This window comes from Trichosurus vulpecula, chromosome 7 (genome assembly GCF_011100635.1).
Source record: "Trichosurus vulpecula isolate mTriVul1 chromosome 7, mTriVul1.pri, whole genome shotgun sequence".
Lineage (NCBI taxonomy): Eukaryota > Metazoa > Chordata > Mammalia > Diprotodontia > Phalangeridae > Trichosurus > Trichosurus vulpecula.
Genome location: NC_050579.1, coordinates 1,404,154 through 1,429,076, shown reverse-complemented (window position 1 = coordinate 1,429,076; position 24,923 = coordinate 1,404,154). Strand labels below are relative to the sequence as shown.

Sequence of the window (24,923 nt, the reverse complement as noted above, 5' to 3'; positions counted from 1 at the left end):
CTGGTCAAGTGTCCAGGTCTACTAATCTGCATAATTTACATATGTTAAAGAAGGAAGGTAGGGTAGTAAAGAATGTAGACAAATCCTAACTTAGACAAGGAAGACAGAACTAATTAACTTCACTTTTGTTTCTGTATCCTTATTATCCTACCTATATAAACTGTATAACCTAAGAAAACTATGTAAAAAGTAAAGAATGCATGCTAACCATAACTCAAACAGGAGTGGAGGAGATGGTTATCCTCACTCCTGCTGCTGTATCAGTGCAGTGTTCCTAGTGAGCACTGCACCCAGTCTCTCGAGGAGTGTAATAAATGCCTTCCTCTGCCCAGTCTGGTCCTGAGTTCTTTGGCTGAGAATGGGCAAATCACATGGATCTTCCTAAGGTTATGCTACCAGGAAAGCAATGAGCTGCGGAAGCACGTCTTGGGCTAACTTCCTGACCCTGCCTTGGGGAGTCCTGTGATCCCCACTGCGGTGTTAAGGGGGCTACCCCTTGGGATTTCCCTGGGGAACCCTGTGGTCTGCACAGCCTTCTTGAGGGGCCATCACTTGGGTTTTCTGGCCTTGTCTTGGGAGCTTTGTGATCTTACCGCCATTCTTACCACCTAACATCACTTGGGTGTTCCTTAGGATCTAACCCCTATGAAGCCCTGTGACCCCCACAGATAAAGGGGGGCTACCACTTGGTCTTCCTCTTGGAGTCCTGTGGTCTGCACAGCCTTCCTTAGGGGTTATCACATGGTTCTTTCTCAGGGTCCAACCCTAGGAAGCCCTGTGATTTCACAACCGTTCTAAGGGGCCATCACTTGGGTCCTCCTTAGGGTCTAACCCCTGGGAAGCCCTGTGATCCCCACAGATAAAGGGGGGCTACCACTTGGTCTTCCTCTGGGAGTCCAGTGGTCTGCACAGCCTTCTTTAGGGGTTATCACATGGTTCTTCCTCAGGGCTTTGGCCCTGCCTAGGGAAGTCCAGTGATCCCCAAAACCACATTTCTCACAATAATAAACATTCAATGCTTGCCATGTGCCAGGCACTGTGCTAAGTGTTGGGGATACAAATACAAGTTTCTAAAAACGAGTCTCTGTCCTCAAGGAGGTTACAATCTAACAGAGGGAGACAGCACACAAAAGGAAGATGGGACAAGAGAAGGGAGGTGCCAGGCATGGGGGGCATGATGGAGAAGTCCAAAAGGAATGTAGCTGGTAGAAATGGAGAGAAGCCTGTAATGAGCTGCTGTCTACAATGGAGGCCATGGCCCTGTTCTCCAGTTAGAGGGTCCAATCACAGGAGCAGAAGGTGCTGAGATGTAGTTTCTGGCAGACTTGTGCCTAAGAAGTAGAGCACAGGATTTTTTTTTTCTTTGACAGATTAAAATTTTTTTTTTAATTGCTCAATGAGGGTGGGGAGAAGTGAGTTTTAAAAAATGTTTGTTACCTGAAAAAAACAAAGCAGTCTATCAATAAACACTTAAGCACCTACTGTGTGCTAAGTGCTGGAGATACATAGAAGGGCAAAAAAGTAATGTTTATTACAAAGCAATCTTTAAATCTATTTGGTATTTTTTTAAAAAATAGATTAAATATACAACACAGAGGTAAATAAAGGAATGTATTTGTGATAAACCCAAAGTCCCCATCTACTAAGGACTCAATGTGACAAAAACTGCTGGGAAAACTGAAAGTAATTGGGGAGAAAATTAGGTATAAGCCAACATTTCACACACAGTGAGCCATGTGGTGCAACTCTTATTTATTACACTTAAATGTTTTACCCCAGTATAAGTTCTCTAATACACAAGAAGGCTTCCCCTCCCACTGAAGGCATTCCCACATTTGTTACATAAAGTTTCTCTCCAGAATTGTCTATTACATAATATGATATCTTCTCTGGCAGAAGTCTTTTCTGCATCAATTACACATAAAGGACTTTATTCTGTAAATGTTCTATGACAGCTAATAAGGTTTGTCCTACGAGTAAAAGATCTCTCAAATTCATTATGCACAAAGGGTGTCTCTCTAGCATGAGTTTTCTGATGGGAACTAAGGCTTGCCTTTTGGGTAAAAGCTTTCCCACACTGATTACATGTAAAGAGTTTATTTCCAGTATGATTTCTCTGATGACTGGTAAGGTTTGCCCTTTGTGTAAAGGTTTTCCCACATTCATTACATACAAAGGGTTTCTCTCCAGTATGAGTTCTTTGATGGGTAATGAGATGTCCACTTTGTCTGAAGCCTTTCCCACATTCATTACATGCATATGGTTTCTCTCCTGTATGAGTTCTCTTATGGATAATAAGGGTCACTCTATGAAGGAAACTTGTTCCACAGTCATTACATACAAATTGTTTCTCTCCAGTATGAGTTCTCTGGTGAGTAATAAGGCTTCCCTTTTGTGTAAATGACTTCCCACATTCATTACATGCAAACAGTTTCTCTCCAGTATGAGTTCTCTGATGGCTAGTAAGGTTTGATCTTTGGGTAAAGGTTTTTCCACATTCATTACACATAAAGGGTCTCTCTCCAGTATGAGTCCTCTGATGGATCATGAGGTGTCCACTCTGTCTGAAGCCTTTCCCACATTCATTACATATATATGGTTTCTCTCCAGTATGAATTCTCTTATGAACAATAAAGCTTACTCTGTGTAGGAAGCCTGTTCCACATTCATTACATATGAACTGTTTCTCTCTAGTATGAGTCCTCTGATGAGAAACAAGGCTTCCCTTTTGAGTAAATGTTTTCCCACATTCATTACATGCAAAGAGTTTCTCTTGAGTATGAGTTCTCTGATGGCTATTAAGGTTTGACCTTTGGGTAAAGGTCTTCCCACATTCATTACATGCAAAAGGTTTCTCTCCAGTATGAGTTCTCTGATGGGTCATAAGATGTGCACTCTGTCTGAAGCCTTTTCCACATTCATGACATGCAAAGGGTTTCTCTCCAGTATGAGTTCTCTGATGGATATTAAGGTTGACTTTGTATCGGAAGCCTATTCCACATTCATTACATTGAAAGGGTTTCTCTCCAGCATGAGTTCCCTGGTGGATAATAAGTCTTTTCTTCTGAGGGCCTTTCCCACATTTATTGGGAGCGAACTGTTTCTCTCTGGAATGAATTCCTCTATGAGCAATAAGGCTTGCTTTCTGGGTAAAGGCAATCCCACATTCATTACATTCAAAGAGTTTCTCTCTAGTATGAGTCCTGTAATGAGTAATAAGGCTTGACTTCTGGGTAAAGGTCTTCTCACATTCATTGCATGCAAAGGGTTTCTCTCCAGTATGAGTCCTGTGATGGGTAATAAGGTTTGCCCTTTGTGTAAAAGTTTTCCCACACTCATTGCATATAAAGGGTCTCTCTCCAGTATGAGTCCTCTGATGAGTAATAAGGCTTGCCTTTTGGGTAAAGGTTTTCCCACATTCACTACATGTAAAGGGTTTCTCTCCAGTATGAGTTCTCTGATGGATAATAAGATATGCACTCTGTCTGAAACATTTCCCACACTCAAAACATGCAAAGGGTTTCTTTTCAACGTGAATTCCCTGCTGTGTACTAAGATGCCCACTCTTTTTGAAGTCTTTCCTGTATTCATTACATGCAAAGGGTGTCTCTCCAGAATGAGTTTTCTGATGAGTAATAAGGCTTACTCTGTTTTGGAAGCCAGTTCCACATTTATTACATGCAAAGGGTTTCTCTTCATTATGAATTCTTTGATGCACAATAAGCTGTTCTTTTCTGCTCATGCCACATTCATCATACACAAATGATTTCCCTCTAGTATGAGTTCTCTGATGGCTAATACATTTTCCCCTCTGGCTGAAAGTTTTCTCAAATTCATTAGATTCAGAGATTTTCTCTCCAGTGTGAATTCTCAGAGGTGAAGTAAGGATTTCCTTCTCACTGAAGGCTTTCCCACATTCACTATATGCAAAGGAATTCTCTCTAGTATAAACTACATTATGTTTATTCAAGCTTCCCCTATGGCTGAAACCTTTCTCATCTTTATAATAACTATTGTTTTTCTCTCCACTATGAATCCTCTGATGTCCAATAATGTCTGATCTTCTGCCAGAGGGCTTTCCACATTCATTCCATTCATGTCGCTTTTCTCCAGCATGAATTCTGTGAAATCTAATTAAGTCTGAATGGTATCTAAAGGGCTTCTTGCATTTGGTAGACTTAAAAAGTTCCTTTTGGAAGGAGAACGCATCATATGTAATTAAATAAGGAAAATCATTGCTGCAGCTCTTCCCAAGGGACTTATAGAGATTTTCTCCCACTATTCCTTTTGATGTTGGAACCAAGTCTGACACTAGAATAATACTTCTAGCATTGCGTTGAGGTTCTAGCACTTGATTACAAGTTATTCTGCGAGTGACCATTCCTTGTCTCCATTGTCTCTCCTGGTTGTGCTTTGGCTCCTCAATGTCTGCCTCACATTCACCTGCTTCTCTCATGTTGGAATGCCAGGCTACTGTATGCTTGCACAGTCTTATCTTAGATGATATTCCCATGCAAAAGGCCTGCCTTGGATTTGAATCTCTGGGTTCAAACTTGGTCTTCTCACTAAGGGAATCTGAAAAAAAGGATTAAAAATCTTTAATCACTGTTTGCTTTTCTGAGAGACAGAATCTTCTTTAGAGCAAGTTCTAGTTTCTGTCTCTCATCATTGAGAATGACGTTCAATTTGTACAAACATATAATTAGTTCCTACTACATACTGGAAACTGTGCTTAATACTGGAACACAAAGAAAAAAAAAACAGTTCCTGTTCTCAAGGAGCTTAGATTCTAATGGGGTCAACAACACAGACATAATTTGGATATATAAGATACACCTAGAACAGATGCAAGGGAAAAGCAGTAGCAGATATGGGAACTAGAAAAGGCCTCTTCTTTAGGAATTTATACTTTATATGTTTCTTAACAGAAACCAAGGTCTCATTGTTTGAGGGAAATAATACCAAGAAAAGATGAGAAGATACCAACAGAGCACCTATCTGACCAGGACTAAATGAATTACGTAAAAGGGCACAGAAAGCACTTACAGAAGTCATTAAAAACAATGCTCAATAAAAAACAGATCTTTAGCAGTAGGGATGAGTAGAAAAGCACATAAGGGAAATTAGCTCAGAATATTACTCAACTAAAATTTATTTAACTTGAATCTATGTAGACAAAAGTGGTAGAAATCTGAGCAACTGGGAAAAAACTAAGAATTACTGAGATTCCTCAAAATTTCCAAAGGACAAAACAATGTTTCGGGAAGGTCTATTTTATATTTCTAAAAAACACCAGGGAAAAGGCAGATTAAACCTAGTATTTATTAGTTCAATAAATTTTAGTTTACACCAAATTTGGTTTACACCAAATTCAACTCACACTTATTTTTTGTCCATCTACAATATGACAATGTGATTTTAAAAGCATCCCAAAAAGGCACCACGTGTCAAAAGACTTGCAAAAGGTTTTCAACAAAAATAAGAAATGACAAAACCCTAAACATGATTGCCTGCTGTGATTAATGATATTATCATTCAATGTAATAGGTGATCACTATTTTAAAAAATACTAGCCTGTTTAAATCAATGATTTGAATGAAGGAATATACAATTAGCCAATGTAATTTATAAAGGACACGAAAATGAAAGGGATAGCTAACAAAAGATGAGTTAGGATTCAGAGAGATCAAGAGGCTAAAGCAACAGGTTGAAACAAATAGATGTAATAGAAATCAATGTCAAGTCCTCCATTTCAGGTGAAAAACTCATTCTGAAAGGCATAAAACAAGGTAGGTGTGGCCAGTTCATCTGAAAAAGATTTAAGGACTTTTAGAGACTCAAAAGCTCAACAGCCTAAAAGCAGTATACACGGCAACCAATCAAGCAAATATTATTTTAAGCTGCACTGAGAAGCAAAAAATATGGAAGGTCAAGGTCCTGCCTTGGTCCAACCACATATGCAGTACTGTATTTAGTTCTGGGTGCTATATTATAAAAAGAGTACTGGTAAGTTTGGCAACATTCAAACAAGAGTAATAAGCATGGTGAGTAACCTTGGATCTTGTACAAGAATCTGAAGGAACAGGGGATTTTTACCCAGGACAACAGTTTTGCTTTTCCCAACAGACGTGATTTTGTCAGGACAGGGACAGCATTACATAAGGAATTTCCACCACCTGATGCACCAAAAGGTAAATACAACTTGATAAGCTAGGTGGCACAGTGAGTAGAGCACCAGCCCTGAAGTCAGGAGGACCTGAGTTCAAATCCAGCCTCAGACATTTGACACACTTACTAGCTGTGTGACCTTGGGCAAGTCATTTAACTCCCATTACCCTGCCTTCCTCCCTTCAAAAAAAAAAGATACATGAGACCTTTATGTGAGAAACTATCTATAAATTCCACCCCCCAAAAAAGCACACAACAACAACAAAAAAATGCAACTTAATGTTCAGGGACACACAGCCCAGATGTGCCAGAGGCAGGACACAAACCCAGGACAACTAGATCTATCTACTATGCTGCCTCTGTGGAAGACTTATGGGGAACATAATAACTGTTGTAAATTATAAGAAGGGCTCTCACGTGAAAAAGCTATTAGGCTTGGTGTGTGTAGCCCCAAAGTTCAAAATTAGGAATCAAGGGATAGACAGTGCAAAAGGGCAAATTTGGGTTGTTAAATTTCAAAAAAATTCTCAACAATTAAAAAATTCTAAAAATGTCATTGGCTGCTAAAGGAAATAGTGGGCTTACTACTAGGTCTTTTACCTCAAAGAGATCAAAGAAAAATAGAGTCTAGAAGTATAAAAATATTTAAAGCAGTTTTTTGTGGTGGTAAGGAACTAGAAATTGAAGGGATTGCCTATCAATTGGGAAATGGTTGAACAAACTGTGGTATATGATTGTGATGGAATAGTATTGTGCTGTAAGAAATGATGAGCAGCATGCTTTCAGAAAACCTGCAAAAACTTACATGAACTGATGCAAAGTGAAATGAGCAGAACCAGATTATTGTACATATTAATAGCAGTATAGTATCATAAGAATGATCAACTATGAAAGACTTAGCTATACCCTGATCCAGATAATGATTCATGACAATTTCAAAGGGCTCATGATAAAAAATGCTAACTACCTCCAGAGAGAGAATTAATGAACTCTTGAGTGCAGATTGAAGCATTTTTTCCACTTTCTTTACTTCTCTTGCCTTTTTTTTTTTTTTGCAACATGGCTAAAATGGAAATATTTTGGATGACTTCACATGTATGATGAATAACATACTGCTTGTCTTCTCAACGGGTGGGGAAGGGACTGGACGAAGGGAAAGAATTTGGAACTCAAAATTTTAAAAAAATGTTAAAAACAAAAATAGCAGTAAGTTTCCTCTCACTGGAGTTTTCCAGGCACAATTTGGATGGTCACTCATCCTCTGTTATAGATTACATTTTTTTTTAAATCAGGTATGGACTAGATAGATAGATAGATGGATCTTGTCCAAAACTAAAGTTCTATGATTCTCCGAGTTACATGAATCTCAATTATGTAGAATTTGTGTATTTTTTTATCTTCCGAAGGAAGGCATTATAGATTATGGAAATCCATATGGATTATGAAAATAAAAAAGCTAAGAATGAAATGAAAATAATTATTATTATATAAAAAAATTTTAAATATTTTAAATATGTCTAGAGAAAAGAGAGACTAAGATATAAATTGTGTCTTAGAAAGTAGTGGTACAAAATTCACAAGCCTTTTCCCCCTCTTCAGCCAGAACTCCCATTATGGTTTGTATACACAAGACAGGCATGATGACAAGCAGATGAAAGCAGTCAACAGATTGAAGATCTGGCTGAAGAGCTGGAGTCTTTGCTTGCCATGGATAGGCTTACTAATCATGTTATCACCCAGAAGCTGGTGGAAGGAGTTCAAAGAGCTGGATGATTTCCCTGTGGGTCCTCCATACAGGGGAAAGTCTTACTCTCCCAGTGGATTTTCAACAGAGTTTACACTTCCATGAAGACAGAATTACAATAAGATTAAGACTGATGACAAGCAGCGAAGAGAGAGTAGCAGAGATGCAATGCCCAGTACGGAATGGGAGAGAACTGACATCCAGTGAAGAAGAGAGAGAAATATGGTTAACATCAGTGGAAGACATTTGCAACACCGCAATATTAGAAGTATGAGATACCCCTCCATGCATTTATCCCAGTCATATGAATTCACAGCTAGAGTCTATCCATATGGGTGTCATGACCATATGGGTTCCCCAAGTATAGATGCCACATAAGAGATCCCTATCCAAACCACTTTTCCAAAGAGAGTTGTATTTGTGGAAATTCAATATATGGGCAGGTATTGGTGGAAAAGGTACACGGAGCATGTTGTTACCATTGTTACTAAATTTCCTGACATGCCTTTGTTTTAAGGGTTTCTACAAGCTGAGTAGTAAAAATAAACACATTAATGGGGGCTTCTGTGTAATGGTCGGGAAGAGGATTCTGATCTATCAAGTACAGAGTAGCTAAGATAGCTTTGTACAGGTCCACGGGTGGGAACAGGTATCCCAGATGATACTACACAGCTAGAGAACATGATAATTATAAATAACTGTGGGGAAAAGAAGAATATTCTAACTATTATGGGAAAAAAAGATGTTATAAGAGAACAATGTTTGATAATATGAAAATAAAGTGCTTTTCCATAATAAGAATTAATATTTCCAGAATAGCAAAGAAAAGTAACTCTGAAAAATCTTTACAATCCTTAGTTCTTATTTTTAAAATGACATTTGGACCGGAATGGAGGCAATCTGTCACAACAGAAGGAGCATTATCTCTGGAGCAAGAGAAGCTGGTTTCAGATGCTACCTGTCCCTCTTAATTACCTATGTGACCTCAGGTAAACCAGGTAGAACATTTCACTTCCCTAGACTTCAGCTGCTTCGAATATAAAATTAGGTATATTGGAAGGGCCCTGAAGTTCTTTCCAGCTCTAGGTCAATGATCCAAGGAACAAAAAGAAATCTGTATAAAAATACTCCTAGCAGAGTCACTGGTCGGCATAAAGACTAGGAAACAAACTGAGTGTCCAATAACTGGAGAATAGGGGAGCCAAGTATGTTTACTAATGTTTTTGTTGTTCCGTTGTTTCAGTCTTTTCTAATTCTTCGTGACCCCATTTGGGGTTTTCTTGGCAAAGATACTAGAGTGGCTGACCATTTCCTTCTCCAGCTCATTTTACAGATGAGGCAACTGACGCAAGCTGGGTTAAATGACTTGCCCAGGGTCAAACTACTAGGAAGTAGTAGTTTGAACTCAGGAAGATGAGTCTTCCTGACTTTAGGTCCAGAACGTTATCTACTGTGCCACTAGCTACCCCATGTTATATGAACGTAATGGAATATTTTTAATCATAAGGATGAAAAAGAATCAAAGAAATCTGAGAAGGCTTCTACACCATTGGTGAAAGAGAGCTGAAAGAAAAATATACACACTGCCCATTATAGAAAGATAACAGAAACAGGAACAAAATTACATTATAAAGCTAAGTAAGGTTAAAAAGAAGGGTGAACGGAAGGATATTGGTACTATAACTGATCATTAAGACATCTTTTAGGGTAGAGATAAACACTAAAGAACATTTGCAGACACAAATATATTCACGTGCCATCGCATAATTTTGATTTTTACCTTAAATACACATAACACTTTTTAAAAAATCCTGATCTTTTAATATATCTGAGTATCCATGTTTGCCAATGTAAAAACTAAACTGAAATTTAAAGTAAAAAAATATTAATGAAGGGCCTTCGGCGGGGAAATCTTCAAATGGTATTAAAATACGAGACATCTATACGAACATGATGAGTAGAGAGAAGCATGGAAAGGCAAAACGTAGGCAAAGTGAAGATGACTGAAGCAGGAAATCTACATGCACAAAAACCACAACAACCTAAATGGAAAGAACAGTAATAAAGCCATCCAAGGCAAATGTGGAGAAATCATAACATCCAAGCTTGGCCTCCAAGATCTCAGGAAAGACTACCTGCTCCTGCTCCCACCATGGGGTGGAGTATGCGTGGAGCATCCCCAAAAGCTCAGTGCTGTTTTAAGCTATAATGGAAAAATGGCACCAAGACTTCAGGGGGTTATCCTGCATAACATCAGGCTTTATTTTGTTGCGTTTTGCAATAACAAATCTTTCCTTAAAAAAAAAAATCTTTATTGTAAGGGACGGCACTCTGGGAAGGGCAGGGATTATAACAGTGGGAAATGAAGGTAATGCAAAAACAAAAGAAATAAAAGTTTATTTTAAAAAGATATCTAAAAGTTATAAGGGACTGACACAAAGTATAACAGAAATGCTGATTCCCCAACATATAATTAGTTGGATTTTAAGACTATGCCATATGGACACATATATATTTGTTTACTACAAAAAATACTAGCTTTTGGTTTTAGGTATATAATTTATATGATATGAAAAGATGGACCTGACAAGCCTTTAGTTTACAAGTCTTTTTTTTCCATAAATGCTATAGTTTTTCAAAGGCGTTTATGGCATATAATTACTAGTATGTTCATGTGGTTTGATGTTTTTTTAAAAAAATATGATTATGGTGGGGGGGGGGAACCAAGATAGCAGCTGAAAAGCAGGGACTTGCCTAAAGCTCTCCCCCAGGACTCTGCAAAAACCTATAAAAATGGCTCTGAACAAATTCTAGAGCTGCAGAACCCATGAAATAACAGAGGGAAGCAGGGCTCCAGCCCAGGAAAGCCTGGATGGTCATGGGAAGAGGTCTATCGCACATGGACCTGGGAACAGGGCAGAGCAGAGCCCAGCATGAGCTATGCCAGGACCAACCAGACTAGGAAATGGGCGGAGCAGGCCCTAGCACCCTGAATCAGTGAGCTGTGGTAGTTACCAGACTTCTCAACCCACAAACACCAAAGACAACAGAGAAGGTTAGTGGGAAAAGCTGCAGGGACACAGTGAAAGGAGTTCACAGACTGGCTACTGCCCTGGGGGGCAGCAGAGGTGGTGCAGCTCTAAGGACAGAACTACAGCTGCAGTTGCTTCTGGCCCCAGGCCCACATGGTGGGAGGAATTAAAGTAGTGGATGAGAGCAGGAGTGCAGAGCCTGCTTAAAATCTGAGTCGTGGTCAGGGTTGGCGGTGCTTGGGGGAGGAGAAGACCTGGTGTGGCAGAGCTTGCTGTGTAGAAATAGCTCTGAAAACAACAGCGCAGCCCCTCAAGCTTGAGACAAAGTACTCTCTACTCTACAAGCAGTCATAGCCCAATGAAAAACTCAAGGGTCAAGTAGTAGGCTGGGAACACAGCCAGGCTGCAAAAACAGACTCAGATTTGGAATCTTTCTTTGGTGACAAAGAAGACCAAAACATACAGCCAGAAGAAGTCAACAAAGTCAAAGAGCCTATATCAAAAGCCTCCAAGAAAAACATGAACTGGTCTCAGGCCATGGAAGAGCTCAAAACGGATTTGGAAAAGCAAGTTAGAGAAGTAGAGGAAAAATTGGGAAGAGAAATGAGAGTGATGCAAGAAAACCATGAAAAACAAGTCAATGACTTGCTAAAGGAGACCCAAAAAAATACTGAAGAAAATAACACCTTAAAAAATAGACTAACTCAAATGGCAAAAGAGCTCCAAAAAGCCAATGAGAAGAATGCCTTGAAAGGCAAAATTAGCCAAATGGAAAAGGAGGTCCAAAAGACCACTGAAGAAATTACTACCTTGAAAATTAGATTGGAGCAAGTGGAAGCTAGTGACTTTATGAGAAATCGAGATATTATAAAACAGAACCAAAGGAATGAAAAAATGGAAGACAATGTGAAATATCTCATTGGAAAAACCACTGACCTGGAAGACAGAACCAGGAGAGATAATTTAAAAATTTTTGGACTACCTGAAAGCCATGATAAAAAAAACAGCCTAGATATCATCTTTCAAGAAATTATCAAGGAGAACCGCCCTGATATTCTAGAACCAGATGGTAAAAAAAAAAAAAGAATCCACTGATCACCTCTTGAAAAAGATCCCCAAAAGAAAACTAGGAGTATTGTCACCAAATTCCAGAATTTCCAGGTCAAGGAGAAAATACTCCAAGCAGCCAGAAAGAAACAATTTGAGTCTTGTGGAAACACAATCAGGCTAACATAAGATCTAGCAGCTTCTACATTAAGGGATCGAAGGGTTTGATATATGATATTCTGGAGGTCAATGGAACTAGGATTAAAACCAAGAATCACCTACCTGGCAAAACTGAGTATCATGCTCCAAGGCAAAATGTGGATTTTCAATAAAATAGAAGACTTTCAAGCTTTCTCAGTGAAAAGACCAGAGCTGAATAGAAAATCTGACTTTCAAACACAAGAATCAAGAGAAGCATGAAAAGGTAAACAAGAAAGAGAAATCATAAGGGATTTACTAAAGTTGAACTGTTTTGTTTACATTCCTACGTGGAAAGATAATGTGTGTAATTCATGAGACCTCAGTATTAGGGTAGCTGAAGGGAATATACATATATATATATATATAGAGAGAGAGAGAGAGAGAGAGAGAGGGCACAGGGTGAGTTGAATATGAAGGGAGGATATCTAAAAAAAAATATCAAATTAAGGGATGAGAGAAGAATATATTGAGAGAGGGAGAAAGGGAGAGATAGAATGGGGCAAATTATCTCACATAGAATTGGCAAGAAAAAGCAGTTCTGTTGGAAGGGAAGAGGGGGCAGGTGAGGGGGAATGAGTGAATCTTGCTCTCATCAGATTTGACTTGAGGAGGGAATAACATACACACTCAATTGGGTATCTTACCCCACAGGAAAAAAGGAGGAAGGAGATAAAAAAGAGGGGATGATAGAAGGGAGGGCAGATACGGGGAGGAGGTAATCAAAAGCAAACACTTTTGAAAAGGGACAGGGTCAAGGGAGAAAACTGAATAAAGGGGACAGGATAGGAAGGAGCAAAATATAGTTAGTCTTTCACAACATGAGTATTGTGGAAGGGTTTTGCATAATGATACACATGTGGCCTCTGTGGAATTGCTTGCCTTCTCAGGGAGGGTGGGTGGGGAGGGAAGAGGGGAGAGAATTTGGAACTCAAAGTTTTTAAAGCAGATGTTCAAAAAAAAAAAGTTTTTGCATGCAACTAGGAAGTAAGATATACAGGCAATGTATATCAACATATCAACAACATATATGTATGTTATCTGTATTGTTCACTTGAAGGTGAAATAATTTAACAATGCCGACATATTACCTAAATTAAATTATTAATTTTCTGCTCCCCAAATCAATGACGTAAGGCATTTTTTAATAGAGGCAGACCACAAAGAAACTTCATTTGAAGGAACTAAAGGTTGAGAATCTCAAGGTAAATATAGGGTGGAAAAAGCAGGACTACAGATGGGACCTTTCTTCCTGTCTTTGATTTCCTCGGGATACATGCTAAGTAGTGGGGTCTATGGTCCATTTTAGTCACTTTCTCACACTAATACACTACTGGTACAACTGTGAACTGTCTCAACCATTCTGGAAAGCAGTCTGGAATACCCTTGGAATCAGAGACCCCACTATTAGGCTGTTGCAACAACTGGGCCAGCAGCAGCTGTCGGGGCATAAGACCCAACAAGACCAGCGACAAGAGCTGCCAGCGCAGGTTCTTTTGATCTGCTTTACTAAGGAAAGCAACATTAAGGGGTTAACAATCTGACTTTAATCCAACATATACATATAAACTCACTTAGTTCAGGAGGAAAAGCCAACAACCTGAGCTTCAGAGCAAGTACTAACAAGTTACAAACATACACAATATAAACACACCAGATCACAATTCATAGTTACCAGGAAACCATCAACATCTGGGTTGACAAGCCGGGAGGCTCTTGGAGCGGCTGCCCAGAGTCTCCATATCAACACTCCTCCAGGCGTGAGAGCCTCAAGCAGAACAGCTCTGTTCTCTCTTTTTATACAGTCTTTAGTCATCTGAGCGACCAGAACTTAGGCATATACTATCGGCCCTGGTCTTAGCAACTCTCCTTAGGGCCCTGGGGGCTTCCTGCCCATATCAGCTTAGCACTTAGTAATTAGGGGTTTGGGCCTGGGGTTTAGCACCTAGTAAGGCTTAGTCAAGGGTATTTGATTACTTTGGCATTCTAAAACAGAGGGGTCCCATTTACACCAAAATATTGGTAAAAGCACTATTAAAAGTATTAAAGAGCTAGAGTCAAGGTCAATGCTCACTGATCAGGAAGATGTTTTTAAAAATCATGGTATGTGAATATAATTGAATATCAAAGAAACAATAAAGGCAACAAAAAATTCTGAGAAGCATGAAAAGATGTGAACTGATGCAGAATGAAGTAAGCAGAACCAGGAAAACAAAATATTCAATGAACACAACAATATAACCGGAAAGAAGGGGACACCTAAACACCATATGGTTATAATAACTAAGCTTAGCCCTAAAGAAGAGATGAGAAAATGTCTGCTGCCTCTCTTCTTCACAGTGATGTGAGACAAATGTGGAACACAGCTTATACTGTTAGACTGAATTGATGTGTTAATTTTCTAAGATTCATGGATGGATGACTCATTGGGGAGGGAGCAGTGAAGAATATATTTGAAAATAAAACTGATGTAAAAAAAATCAGAATGAGGCATACATCTACTTTCAGCTATGGTGGCAAATGCATGAATTTGTCTTGCTCAATTTTGGTTATTTGTTATGGACAGTGTCGGGGATACACAGCAAGGTACTGAGTACTGAGGGTGGTACCTAAAAAGGAATGGACTCTTTCTTTTTAGGGGGAAACAAACAAGCCCAACAGCTTTGAGACGGAAGAGCTGAATTTCTTGTAGACTTAGGAGGACAGAAATTGTAGATGTGCCAGTTCATGTGAAGTCCTCTTTTGCAGTTTTTTTGTTTATGGAAACATTCACAGTTGTTGATGTTAAGTTCAGAATAACAAAAAGAAATACTTCACCAAAAAAAATGTGATATAAAAAATGAAAAGATCATTTTAAAAAGAAAAGGGCAGAATTTTTCAAGACAGTAACAAAAAGCAAAAGCCAAAAAACCCTCTTTTTACTCTCCAGTAACTGCAAGAATTCAGATAAAGACACATCAAATCCACTTGATTAGGAGTAAAGTTAGAAAATGTAATGCCAGCAGGGCTATGGAGAGATGAGCTATTACATGGTGTCATCTTTTTGGAAAGCAACACAGGAAAAAACAAGAGCCATAAAATGTTCACACCCTAGTGATGCCACTACAAAAGTGGAGCAGCCCAGCTGATCCAGTGACAGGCTGCTTGCAAGGATGCCCATTTGCCTGATTTTCACTCACCAGGACAGGTGCCACTGAAGATTTCTCCCTCTGGCATCCATGGCACATCTCGCTTCTCCAACAAGGATATCATGTCCATCGTGGAGACAGGAATTCCTATATACAAGGAGAAAAATGAGAAAATGTTGAGAACAGAACGATAGCTAAGAATTCAGTTCTGCTCATTGAAACCTAGAAGGCAGAGGGTGGTACAAAAGATCCCAGAGAAAAAGACTCTTTTGTATTCCGAGGGAATGAGTCATAATTCCAGGCCAAATTCCACATCCACCTATACTCTCTGGCCCAGACACTGATGGACAAGCTCTACAGGCTGTCTACCCAAATGCATCACGTAACCTGGAGAACAGATGATTTTCTTCCCCTTGTCCTTTTCTCGTGTGATGATCAGACCAACCTAGAGGCTTATAGTTCTTTTCTAGAAGACTAAAATGTTCAGGGCTTGATGCAGTCAGGACAATGCCATTTACAAACAGGAACACTGGGAGGACCTCACCATCCGCAGAGAACCATCCCTTAAGTCAAATCAAATCAACACATATTGATCAAGTGCCTTCTATTATGTAACCTCTGAGAATACATGGAAAAGGAAAAGCCAACTCTGCCCTCAAGGAACTCACTATCTAATGTAAGGAGAGAACATGCCAACAACTATGTGCAAACAGGTGATATACAAACAAACATTATGTGTGTGTATACACACAAAAAATAAATCGGAGATAAACAACAGAAAGAAGGCACTAGAATTAAGGGGCATCAGGAAAGGTTTCTCACAAAAGGCAGGATTTTAGCTGAGTCTTGAAAGAAGTTGGGGAAGGTAAGAGACAGAGATGAGGAGGAAGAAACTTCTAGGCATGGGGGACAACCACTGAAAAGGCATACAGTCAAGAGATGGAGTGTCCTGTTTGAGGAATGGCAAGGAGGCCAGTGTCACCGGGTCACCGAGTCACCTAGTAAAGAGTAAGACTACTGGGGGGGGGGGGGCACACACAGTTATACAGGAATTGGGAAGCCAAAGAGAGGATTTTCTGTTTGATGCTGGAAGCAACGGGAAGACACTGGAGTTCAACGAATTGGGGGCAGGGGAAAGGAATGGGATATGATTGGGTCTGTGTTTTCGGAAAAGCCAACCTGAAAGCTGGGTGAAGGACGGACTGGAGGAGAGACTGGAGGTTCAGGCATGAGGTGATGAGGGCCTCCACCCGAGGGGCAGCAGTGTCAGCAGAGAGAAGGGAGGATGCAGGAGAGACTTATGAAGATAGAACTGACAGGACTTATGGAGGGTGAGAGGAAGGAAGGAGTCCAGGATGACTGAGCCTCAGTGCCAAAGTGGTGCCTTTAACGATATTAAGAATAGGAAAAGGGGAGGAGTTTGATGGGGGTGCAGGGAAACAAGTGCTCAATTTTGGAAATGTGAAATTCAAGATGTCTACATGACATCCACTAGAAGATTTCCAATAAGCAGTGAGAGATGTGATCCTGCAGGTCAGCAGAGGTTGGGGTTGGATAAGAGATGGAATCCATGGCAGCTGATGAGATCACCAAATTAAATATCATAGAGGGTGAAGAGAAGAGAACCAAGGGCTGAGCCTTGGGAGATAGCCACAGCTAGCAGGGGTAGCCCAGGTAAAAATCCAGCAAAGGAGACTGAAAAAGAGCAGTCAAGCATGAAGAGAACCAGAAAAAGGCAGTATCATGAAAAGCTAGAGAGAAGAGTTATGTCATTTTCAACCTGTATTCTCTGATGCATCTTTTCTATCACTGGGGTGAACATCAGTAGAGAGCAGATATGGAAGTTGAGCTGGACTGCCTTTGGGAAATTTCAAAGTCCCTTTAATGATCCCAAGGCTCCCTGGAAATAAAGGGCCATCTTTTTACTCTCAATATTCAACAGGTATTGCTTCCAGGCAGAGAGGTACGGACTCTAACAGTTAGTCTCCAAAAATGGAAAAGTGAAAATTACACACGAGGCAATGAGTAAGATCATGGTGGGTTTGAACAGAGTGCAACACACATAATCAAGGAGGAATTCCAAAGAATAGGAATAAAAGGAAATAAGAAAATATATGATAGGAAAAGATGACAAGCTGGCCACATGGTGGGGGTGAGAGAATACAGGTGGAGAGCCTGAAAACTCCACTGCACTCTCATAAACCTAATTCTTAAATCACGAGAAAGAGTAAAGGCATATAGGGCGGACCTGATACAGCAAGCCTATGGCAGAATATGGGCGTGAGTCATCGATTCTGAGTCCCAGAGGACAAACTGCACTTACCCACAGAGACCAGGTTCTCGCAGTTCTCCAACATCACCTTCCTGTATAAGTCCCTCTGGGCAGGATCCAGATGTCTCCACTCCTCCCAAGTGAAGTCCACAGCCACATCTTTGAACGTCACCGATTCCTAAATCAAACCCATAACTGCTTAGCTGGGCCACAGTCCACCAAATAGTTCTTTATTACCTATTTCTGGTGTGTCTTAATTTGGACTAGATTCAGTACTCAGCACTGCTTAAGTTCATATTCACAAATCCTCTCTGCAAGTAAACCCAAGAAAATCATGACCTTAATCAATCAATAAACATTTATTAAGCCCTGACTATGTTCCAGGCACTTTGCTAAGCACCAGGGATACAAAAAGAGGTAAAAAAACAATCCATGCCCTCAAGGAGTTTACAATCTAATAGGGGAGAAAATATGCAATCAAACATATACAAAGCAAGCCATATCCAGGATAAAAAAGAAATAGTTAATAGAGAAGGCACTGGATTTTAGGGGGGTTGGGAAAGACTTCCTATAGAACGTAGGATTTTAGTTAGGACTTGAAGGAAGGCAGAGAGGTCAGTAGTCACACCTTACTCTTAAGATTTCCAAACCATATCACAGAATTGGCAACCATCTAATTGTAACACACGTAACGCTTATGATGGCAAAATCCAAATATTAATTTCTAACCTTTGGGTGATCGTTCTCCCTCTGTGGTCACCTACTTATTCTATGAAGATTTATTCAATGGGCAGCCCACCAGAAAGAGTATAACAAGTGAAGAATTCTCCCTAGTTCCAAATACTAATGGCATTCTGTTCTCTCTCCTCGGTAACCATCTCCTTTGTACCATGGAACCCTAGAATAAAATTCTACCCTCCTTATTAAGATAACATTTACTAACTACTTATAACACACAATGATCAAAAGGTGCTCAGTTCTAAGGAAAGGCTTTTCTCCAACATTTTAGTGGTTCTGTCTGTCTTGATAAGGGTGCTTCTCTGCAAAGTTGAAATCCAACCACATCTTCTCAGCATGCATCATCTTTGTTTCCATCATCTGACCTCCAGAGGTGGTCCAACCAACATGCAGGAAACCTTCCTCTAGGTTTCTTCTCACACAGGGGTACCAGCGTAGCCTGGGGGATGGCCTTCTCTCATCCCTCATTCTCCCATGACTTGGCCACCTTATTCTCCAGTCACACTTTTTTAGTTGGTCTTCTGTTGATTCTTGGGCAAAATTCTTTACTAGCAATATGCTACGATGTATTTATATCCATCCCACGTCCTTCTGTTCCCCTTTAGTCTTCTCAAAATATGAATTCTTCTGAGATGATATTACATGATTCACAGTCATAACAGAACCACCAGGAAAACAGCAGTGATGTTTTATTTCAAGCACAAGCCGGTCATTAAAAGTGCTGCAAGTACCCTTTGATCCACTAATATCACTACTAATGCTTTATCCCAAAGAGATCATAAAAAGGGGGAAAATGACCTACACATACAAAAATATTTAGAGTAGCTCTTTTTGTGGTGGCCAAGAATTGAAAATTGAGGGGATGCCCATCAGTTGGAGAACGGCCGAACAAGTTGTGGTGTATGTGTAATGGAATACTATTGTTCCGTAAGAAATTGTGAGCAGGCAGATTTCAGAAAAACCTGGACTTAAATGAACTGATGCTGAGCGAAGTGAGCAAAACTAGAACATCGTACACAGTAACAGCAACATTGTGCGATGACCACCTATGATAGACTTGGCTCTTCTCAGCAATTTAAGGATCCAAAACAATTCCAAAAGACTCCTAATGGAGAATGCTGTCCATATCCAGAGAGAGAACTGATGGAGTCTGACTGAAGATTGAAGCAGACTATTTTCCTTTTCTTTGTTTTTTTCCCCCATGGTTTTTTCCTTTTGCAACATGACTAACATGGAAATGTTTAACATGACTGCACATGTATAACCTATATCAAACTGCTTGCCATCTTGGGAAATGGAGAGGGAAGGGAAGGATGGAGAAAAAATTGGAACTCAAAATAATGTAACAACTGAATGTTACATTTTTTTAAAAAGCACTGTAGTTCCCCAAATGTTCTGCTGCTCTCTTCCATTTGTTTAGTTGTGGCTCTGTTCTATTTCCAAGCTGCACTGTCTAATGTACGAATAACGTATGAATTTATGGACCAATACCAAGGCCATAACTGCTTGTCACATTCTGGACCACAGTCATTCTTCCCTACCTTAGCTTTTCCACTAGGAACATCTAGGTCCAAGTACTTTGAGTGTTTATCAATGTCTTTTAGGAGGGTCACCAATGTGCTGAGTCTTAATGGAACCAATCAAGGATGTACTCATAAAAGAGTTTGGAAAACTGACTAAAGATAATCCTGAGAGAAATGATTATTTCTCTCTTGTATTTAATAATTACTGGATTAGGACAAAGCTTTTTCCCCTTTTCTACTTCCTTATTTGGCAATCGGCCCCCTGTAGGTTACTCAAGCAGATTTTGAAGTACTGGGTGATACTGAGAGGAAGGACTCAGATCTGTCCAAAAAATAAAGTTAGGTGAATTGATGGATTCCAGTCCATTGGGTTTTACTTGGACAGGTCTGGGAAAATGTCGATTCTCCCTTTTGTCAGATGGGTGATATGGATACAGTTAATCCTCTTCAACCAAAACTGAGTGATCCCAGTCCCAGCCCTAGCCCCTCATTAGAACAAGGCCACCTCTTGATACAATATTCACTCTTTTCATTACTTATTAACCAGAGTTGACTGCCACCATCAGGAACCCACTCTTCCAAGGGCACATAAACACTGAGCAGGTTCCATGATTGGTCTTTGGTCTAAGAGAGACGGTCAAATGACCAGTTTTTAATTAATAATATGCTAGCATTATTAATGATTATTTACCCAGAAATTCTGTCTGGAACTTTTTATACATCACATTTCTGTAATGGATCTTGAGCAGACAGTCTCAGTGACTGTACCACACAGTTTCCCCCTCTCTGAAGCCATGCTTGATATAAATAATCTAGAGATCATACAAAAATTATCTTTGTTGTTATATAAACCAAGTGAGCTTCTATTACTTTAGCATATCCAAGGGACACACATTGGTGGAAGAGAGGCTTCAATGTTGCATTTTTGTTCTACAGGATCAAACACTCACTTAGAGTTAACAATCAACCCAGTTAAACCTACTCTCTGCACCTTTCATTAAGCTGAAAAGCTGTATACTATACAGCAGGAGTGTCGATCATACAGACAGGCCATACCATGGCAAAAAGTGCAGCTCAAACGTAATTGGCTTCCAGGCCACATGTGGCCCTCTAGGTCCTCAAGTGAGGCCTTTTGCCCAAATCCAAACTTCACAGAACAAATCCTTTTATTAAGGGGATTTTTTTCTGTGAAGTTTGGATTCAGTCAAAAGGCCAAACCTGAGGACCTAGATGGCCTGAAGGCTGAAGGTTCCCCACCCCTGCACTACACCATTCAACTGATGTAAATATTTAGTATCATCATCATCATCACCATTCTGTACAGCTTCCTCTGGACACTCTCCTGCTTGTCAGTCCTCTACCTAACAAACGGGGCTGCACACTGTGCGCAACACTCCAGAACTGCAGTGCCAGTATGAGATACCAAGGAAGGACATCTGTTTCTCCTTCCCTGGTGCGTTCTTTTATCCTGTATGGTTCCTTCTTTCCTGTATTCTCTCTCTCTCTTACTCCATCTCTTTCACTTGTCTCTTACCTGTGTTTAAGTCTATCCTACAGTGAAATGTAAGGTCTTCAGGGTCAGGGGCAGTTTCATTTGTATCTGGGTATTGCTAGTGGATCAACTTATGTTTGCTAAATCATAGGAGAAAAATTTAAATTAGAAGAAATCTTTGAGGTCAACTAGTACGAGGTTTTGATGAACCCTTATATGCTTAACTCTCACCATTCACCTACAAGCACAAAAGGCAACTGCTTTTCAAACCACATACATTTGTTCTAAAGTTTCCTAATTTACATTATGGAGACATGCCAGTTCTGTTCACCCGCCTTCTCTATGCCAGTGATCAGAATAGCTAAGGGCTTCAGAATAACTGAGGCTCAGCAGCCTCCATGGGCTCTGAGTGCACTGAGAAAGGAAAAGAAAGAAACGTTACTCAGAATAGATACATGGCACGAAACAGGACACCAGAAAGACAGTGAGTCAACTTGAACTCACCTGAATCTTTGCTGCCAGGAACCCAAAAGTCATTCCCTCCTCATTCTCCATACTCCTGTCTTGGGGAAGAGCCAACGCTGGATGAGATTAAGGAGAAAGAAGCCAAAGGTCAGATCAGCTGTAAAACACAGCTTTGTTTCCTTCTACAAAGTCTTCTGTGTCATCCTCAAGATCGCCCCTCAATCAATGTTCTCTGCTCTTCTCCAGCTGCCAATCACTGCTTAAGAGGCAACAGAAACACAGTCCACAGGGACCCCCACCCTATTGCCAATCCCGGAACACAACACAGTGGATGCTCAGTATCAAGGCTTATCTCTTGCCCATGTGGGTGCTGAGACTTGGGGAGCCATATCATGGCAGCACTGAGCCCTAGCAGGCCAGCAGGGAATCAGTTACGTTAGCTGACTTCACCTTTCATCCTCTCTCCCGGAACCTCCCTGACAAAGCGCCTGTGAGGCTGGGCAGGACTCCACGGTTCTCACCTGGGTCCTCCATGGTTACCTCCTGCTGGCTTTCTTCTCACGGTTCTGAATTGAGTCTCCTGCGCCCATCTGGTCCAAGGAGGGTCAGGGATCGCTGCAGAGGCATCAGCCCTTCCAGGCTCTGCTCCTTCTTCATATCGGGGGCTTTCCTGAGGACTTGGGTAGGGATCCCAGGGACGGGTCTTCTCCTTTTCCTGGGGAGGGTTTCCACTTTCTAGTAAAGCTGGGCTTGAGAGCTCAAAGAGGACGCCCCTGGGGATCTCCCAAAGAGCTCCGTCCCCTCCTCTCCCCCTCCCCCAGCTCCTAAAGGAGGGGGCGGCCCGGAAATGACCATAAAGTGGACGACTGACCCAGCACGGCTTCTGGCCACAAGGAAGCCCCAAGCATTAAGTTGTGGGGATGCTGAGGTGGCACCCGCGCCCACGAACAGACCCCCACTCACAGCCCCGGGCACAGCCACAGGCACGCACACACGTGCACAAAACTGCGGCCTCCGAGACGCGCGCACACGCACACACACGGAGTCACACCCCACTGAATCACGCAACCACCACAAACCTTCTCCCACCCCTGTCCCCAAACATGGTCTGTCTTGCACACACGTGCACCGGGCGCCAAGAGACGCGCCTGCGCATTCAACCCGCCCTGCCCCCAAGGAAGTGCGCCCCCAAGCTGGAAAAAGGGAGGTGGAAGCGCGGCGCTTGCGCACTCCTTCAGTCAAGTCCTATAGCCCTTGGCTATAGACTCAGAACGGTCGTGGTTTGGCGCCTGCGTACTGATTCTCTCACTCACCACCCAACTAGCGGGCCTAGAGGCCTAGAGCCCCACCAGGTACCAAGCTTAGTCAGAGTCTGGCCGGAAAAGTATCACAATGCAATGTTCGGACACAGCCCTCATAAGAAGGCAAAAGCAGCGACGCGTCCTAGACCCGGAGGAGCCTCTCGAGGCATTCTGGGAAATGGAGTCCTGGCGCAGCCACGCGTTCTCGCGCCCGCCTGGGCCGCAAGGCGCATGCTCCGCCCTGGACTTCACCTCCCAGAAGGCTCCGCGGTTTCCCTTACTTAAGCAGTAATGGCTGCGCCCCGCCCCCCCCTCTCCCCCCCGCGCTCCCTGTACCTGAGGTCCAGGCTCGTTTGTGTTTCCCCGCCCTTCCTGGAGCAAGGGAGGGAGGTCCGACTCCCCTACCCCGCGATGGCCAGGGAGACTCCCTAAGCGACTGGACAGCAGTCTGCCTCAGTTTCCCCCATGGCACCTGTCCCGGGTGGATGCCGCTTGAATCCAGTAAATGCTGATCGATGGTCGATTGATTGATTGGAATCATATCAGAGTCTCAGAAGGGCTGGGGAAGCAGAGCCAGACCAGAGTGTGCTGAGAATGGCCACGAAGCCCCCTGGAATCGAACCCTCCCAAGGGAAGCAGAAGGGGCTTCTCTCCCTGGCCACAGTCCGGTCACCCCCACCAAGTTTGCTGGTCTGCCTGTGGATTAGGCCATATCCTTGGTCATCGCATTCTGAGTTAACTGGAGGCTCTCTGTCCAGCCAGGAGGGCCGGAAATGGCTGTAGTACCACCCCTTTCGGTTCTGTTCTTTGGCCCCAGGCCATGTATGTCAGCTCTGGTGAAAGGCCTATGGTAGTTTTCTCCCTCACCTTGGAGACCTTTTCCAGGGTGCTATCCTCTACCACCTTCACCCTCCAGAAAAACTGGGTCCTAAAAATGGCAAATGCTGGAGGGCCTGTGGGAAAACAGGTCGTGGTGGACTGTTGGTGGAGCAGTGAACTGGTCCAGCCATTCTGGAGAATAATTTGGAATGGGCTGGGGGGGAGGGGAGAGGAACCACATTTGGTAACATCTCCTTGGACTAATCTCTCAACCCCCTCAACCACCTGGTGGCCTGATGTTAGAAAGTCCCCGACACCTATTGAAGGAGAAATAGAATAGGACACAAACTGTGCAAGGACATAAGCCTCATCCACTGATGTCACTACTTTTTGTCTTTGTAGAAGAGGTTCTACCGTTTTGTCTAAAAGGACTTTGTTCAACATTGTAAAAATGATTTGGCTACTTTGCAATTATCTCTGGTCCTTGAATGGGAAAGACCTTATAATAAATTCTGGCAGTTGCATTCCAAATACTCCCCTTTTTTCCCTTGGATCATTCCCATCTTTCTTTATCCTTCCCTTTCTGTTTGCATTATCTATCCTAAGTTTCAGGAAAATGTTGCTGATTAACTCTGTGTACTCTAAGGAGACCTGAACAAAAACAAAAGTAAAAAACAAATCTTTACCCTCAGAAGCTGAAAGCTGCTATGCAATGAGCAGATTTCCTTAGCACACTAAGTCTCTTGGCTTTCCATTTGACTTTCTATCTTTGACCCACAGTCATTGGACACCCAATGATAAGTATACCTCTCCCAATAGGTCCCATTCTTCTTGGTCAATTTCCAGACAGAAGCTGCACCCCAAAAGTTATTAAATTCTGCATATCCTTTGACTGAGTGATACCACTAAAGGAACCCATAAGTACAAATATATTTATTGAAGTTCTTGATTTTTGCAGTGGCAAAGAACAAGAAGCTGGGGGGTGGGGTGTCTATA

The 24,923-nt window shown here is 41.6% G+C and overlaps 1 protein-coding gene across 1 annotated transcript; it reads right to left on the bottom strand.

The window, feature by feature from the left end:
• Window positions 1–1,735: 1,735 nt before the first annotated feature.
• LOC118855884 (zinc finger protein 615-like) lies at window positions 1,736–23,227 on the bottom strand. The gene is made up of 6 exons (XM_036765918.1): window positions 23,121–23,227; window positions 22,329–22,522; window positions 21,847–21,923; window positions 17,641–17,767; window positions 15,369–15,464; window positions 1,736–4,575 (listed from the first exon to the last, which is right to left on the bottom strand). Exons 2-6 carry the CDS (start codon window positions 22,339–22,341, stop codon window positions 1,931–1,933), a joined length of 2,958 nt encoding a protein of 985 aa, XP_036621813.1. The 5' UTR covers window positions 22,342–22,522; window positions 23,121–23,227; the 3' UTR covers window positions 1,736–1,930.
• Window positions 23,228–24,923: the final 1,696 nt, after the last annotated feature.

Excerpts from the sequence above, each read along its gene's own strand:
- LOC118855884 (XM_036765918.1), bottom strand. Across the intron at positions 15,465-17,640 it reads CGAGAACCTGGTCTCTGTGG|GAATTCCTGTCTCCACGATG; the intron begins GTAAGTGCAGTT and ends CCTTGTATATAG. Across the intron at positions 4,576-15,368 it reads CTTCAGTGGCACCTGTCCTG|ATTCCCTTAGTGAGAAGACC; the intron begins GTGAGTGAAAAT and ends CCTTTTTTTCAG.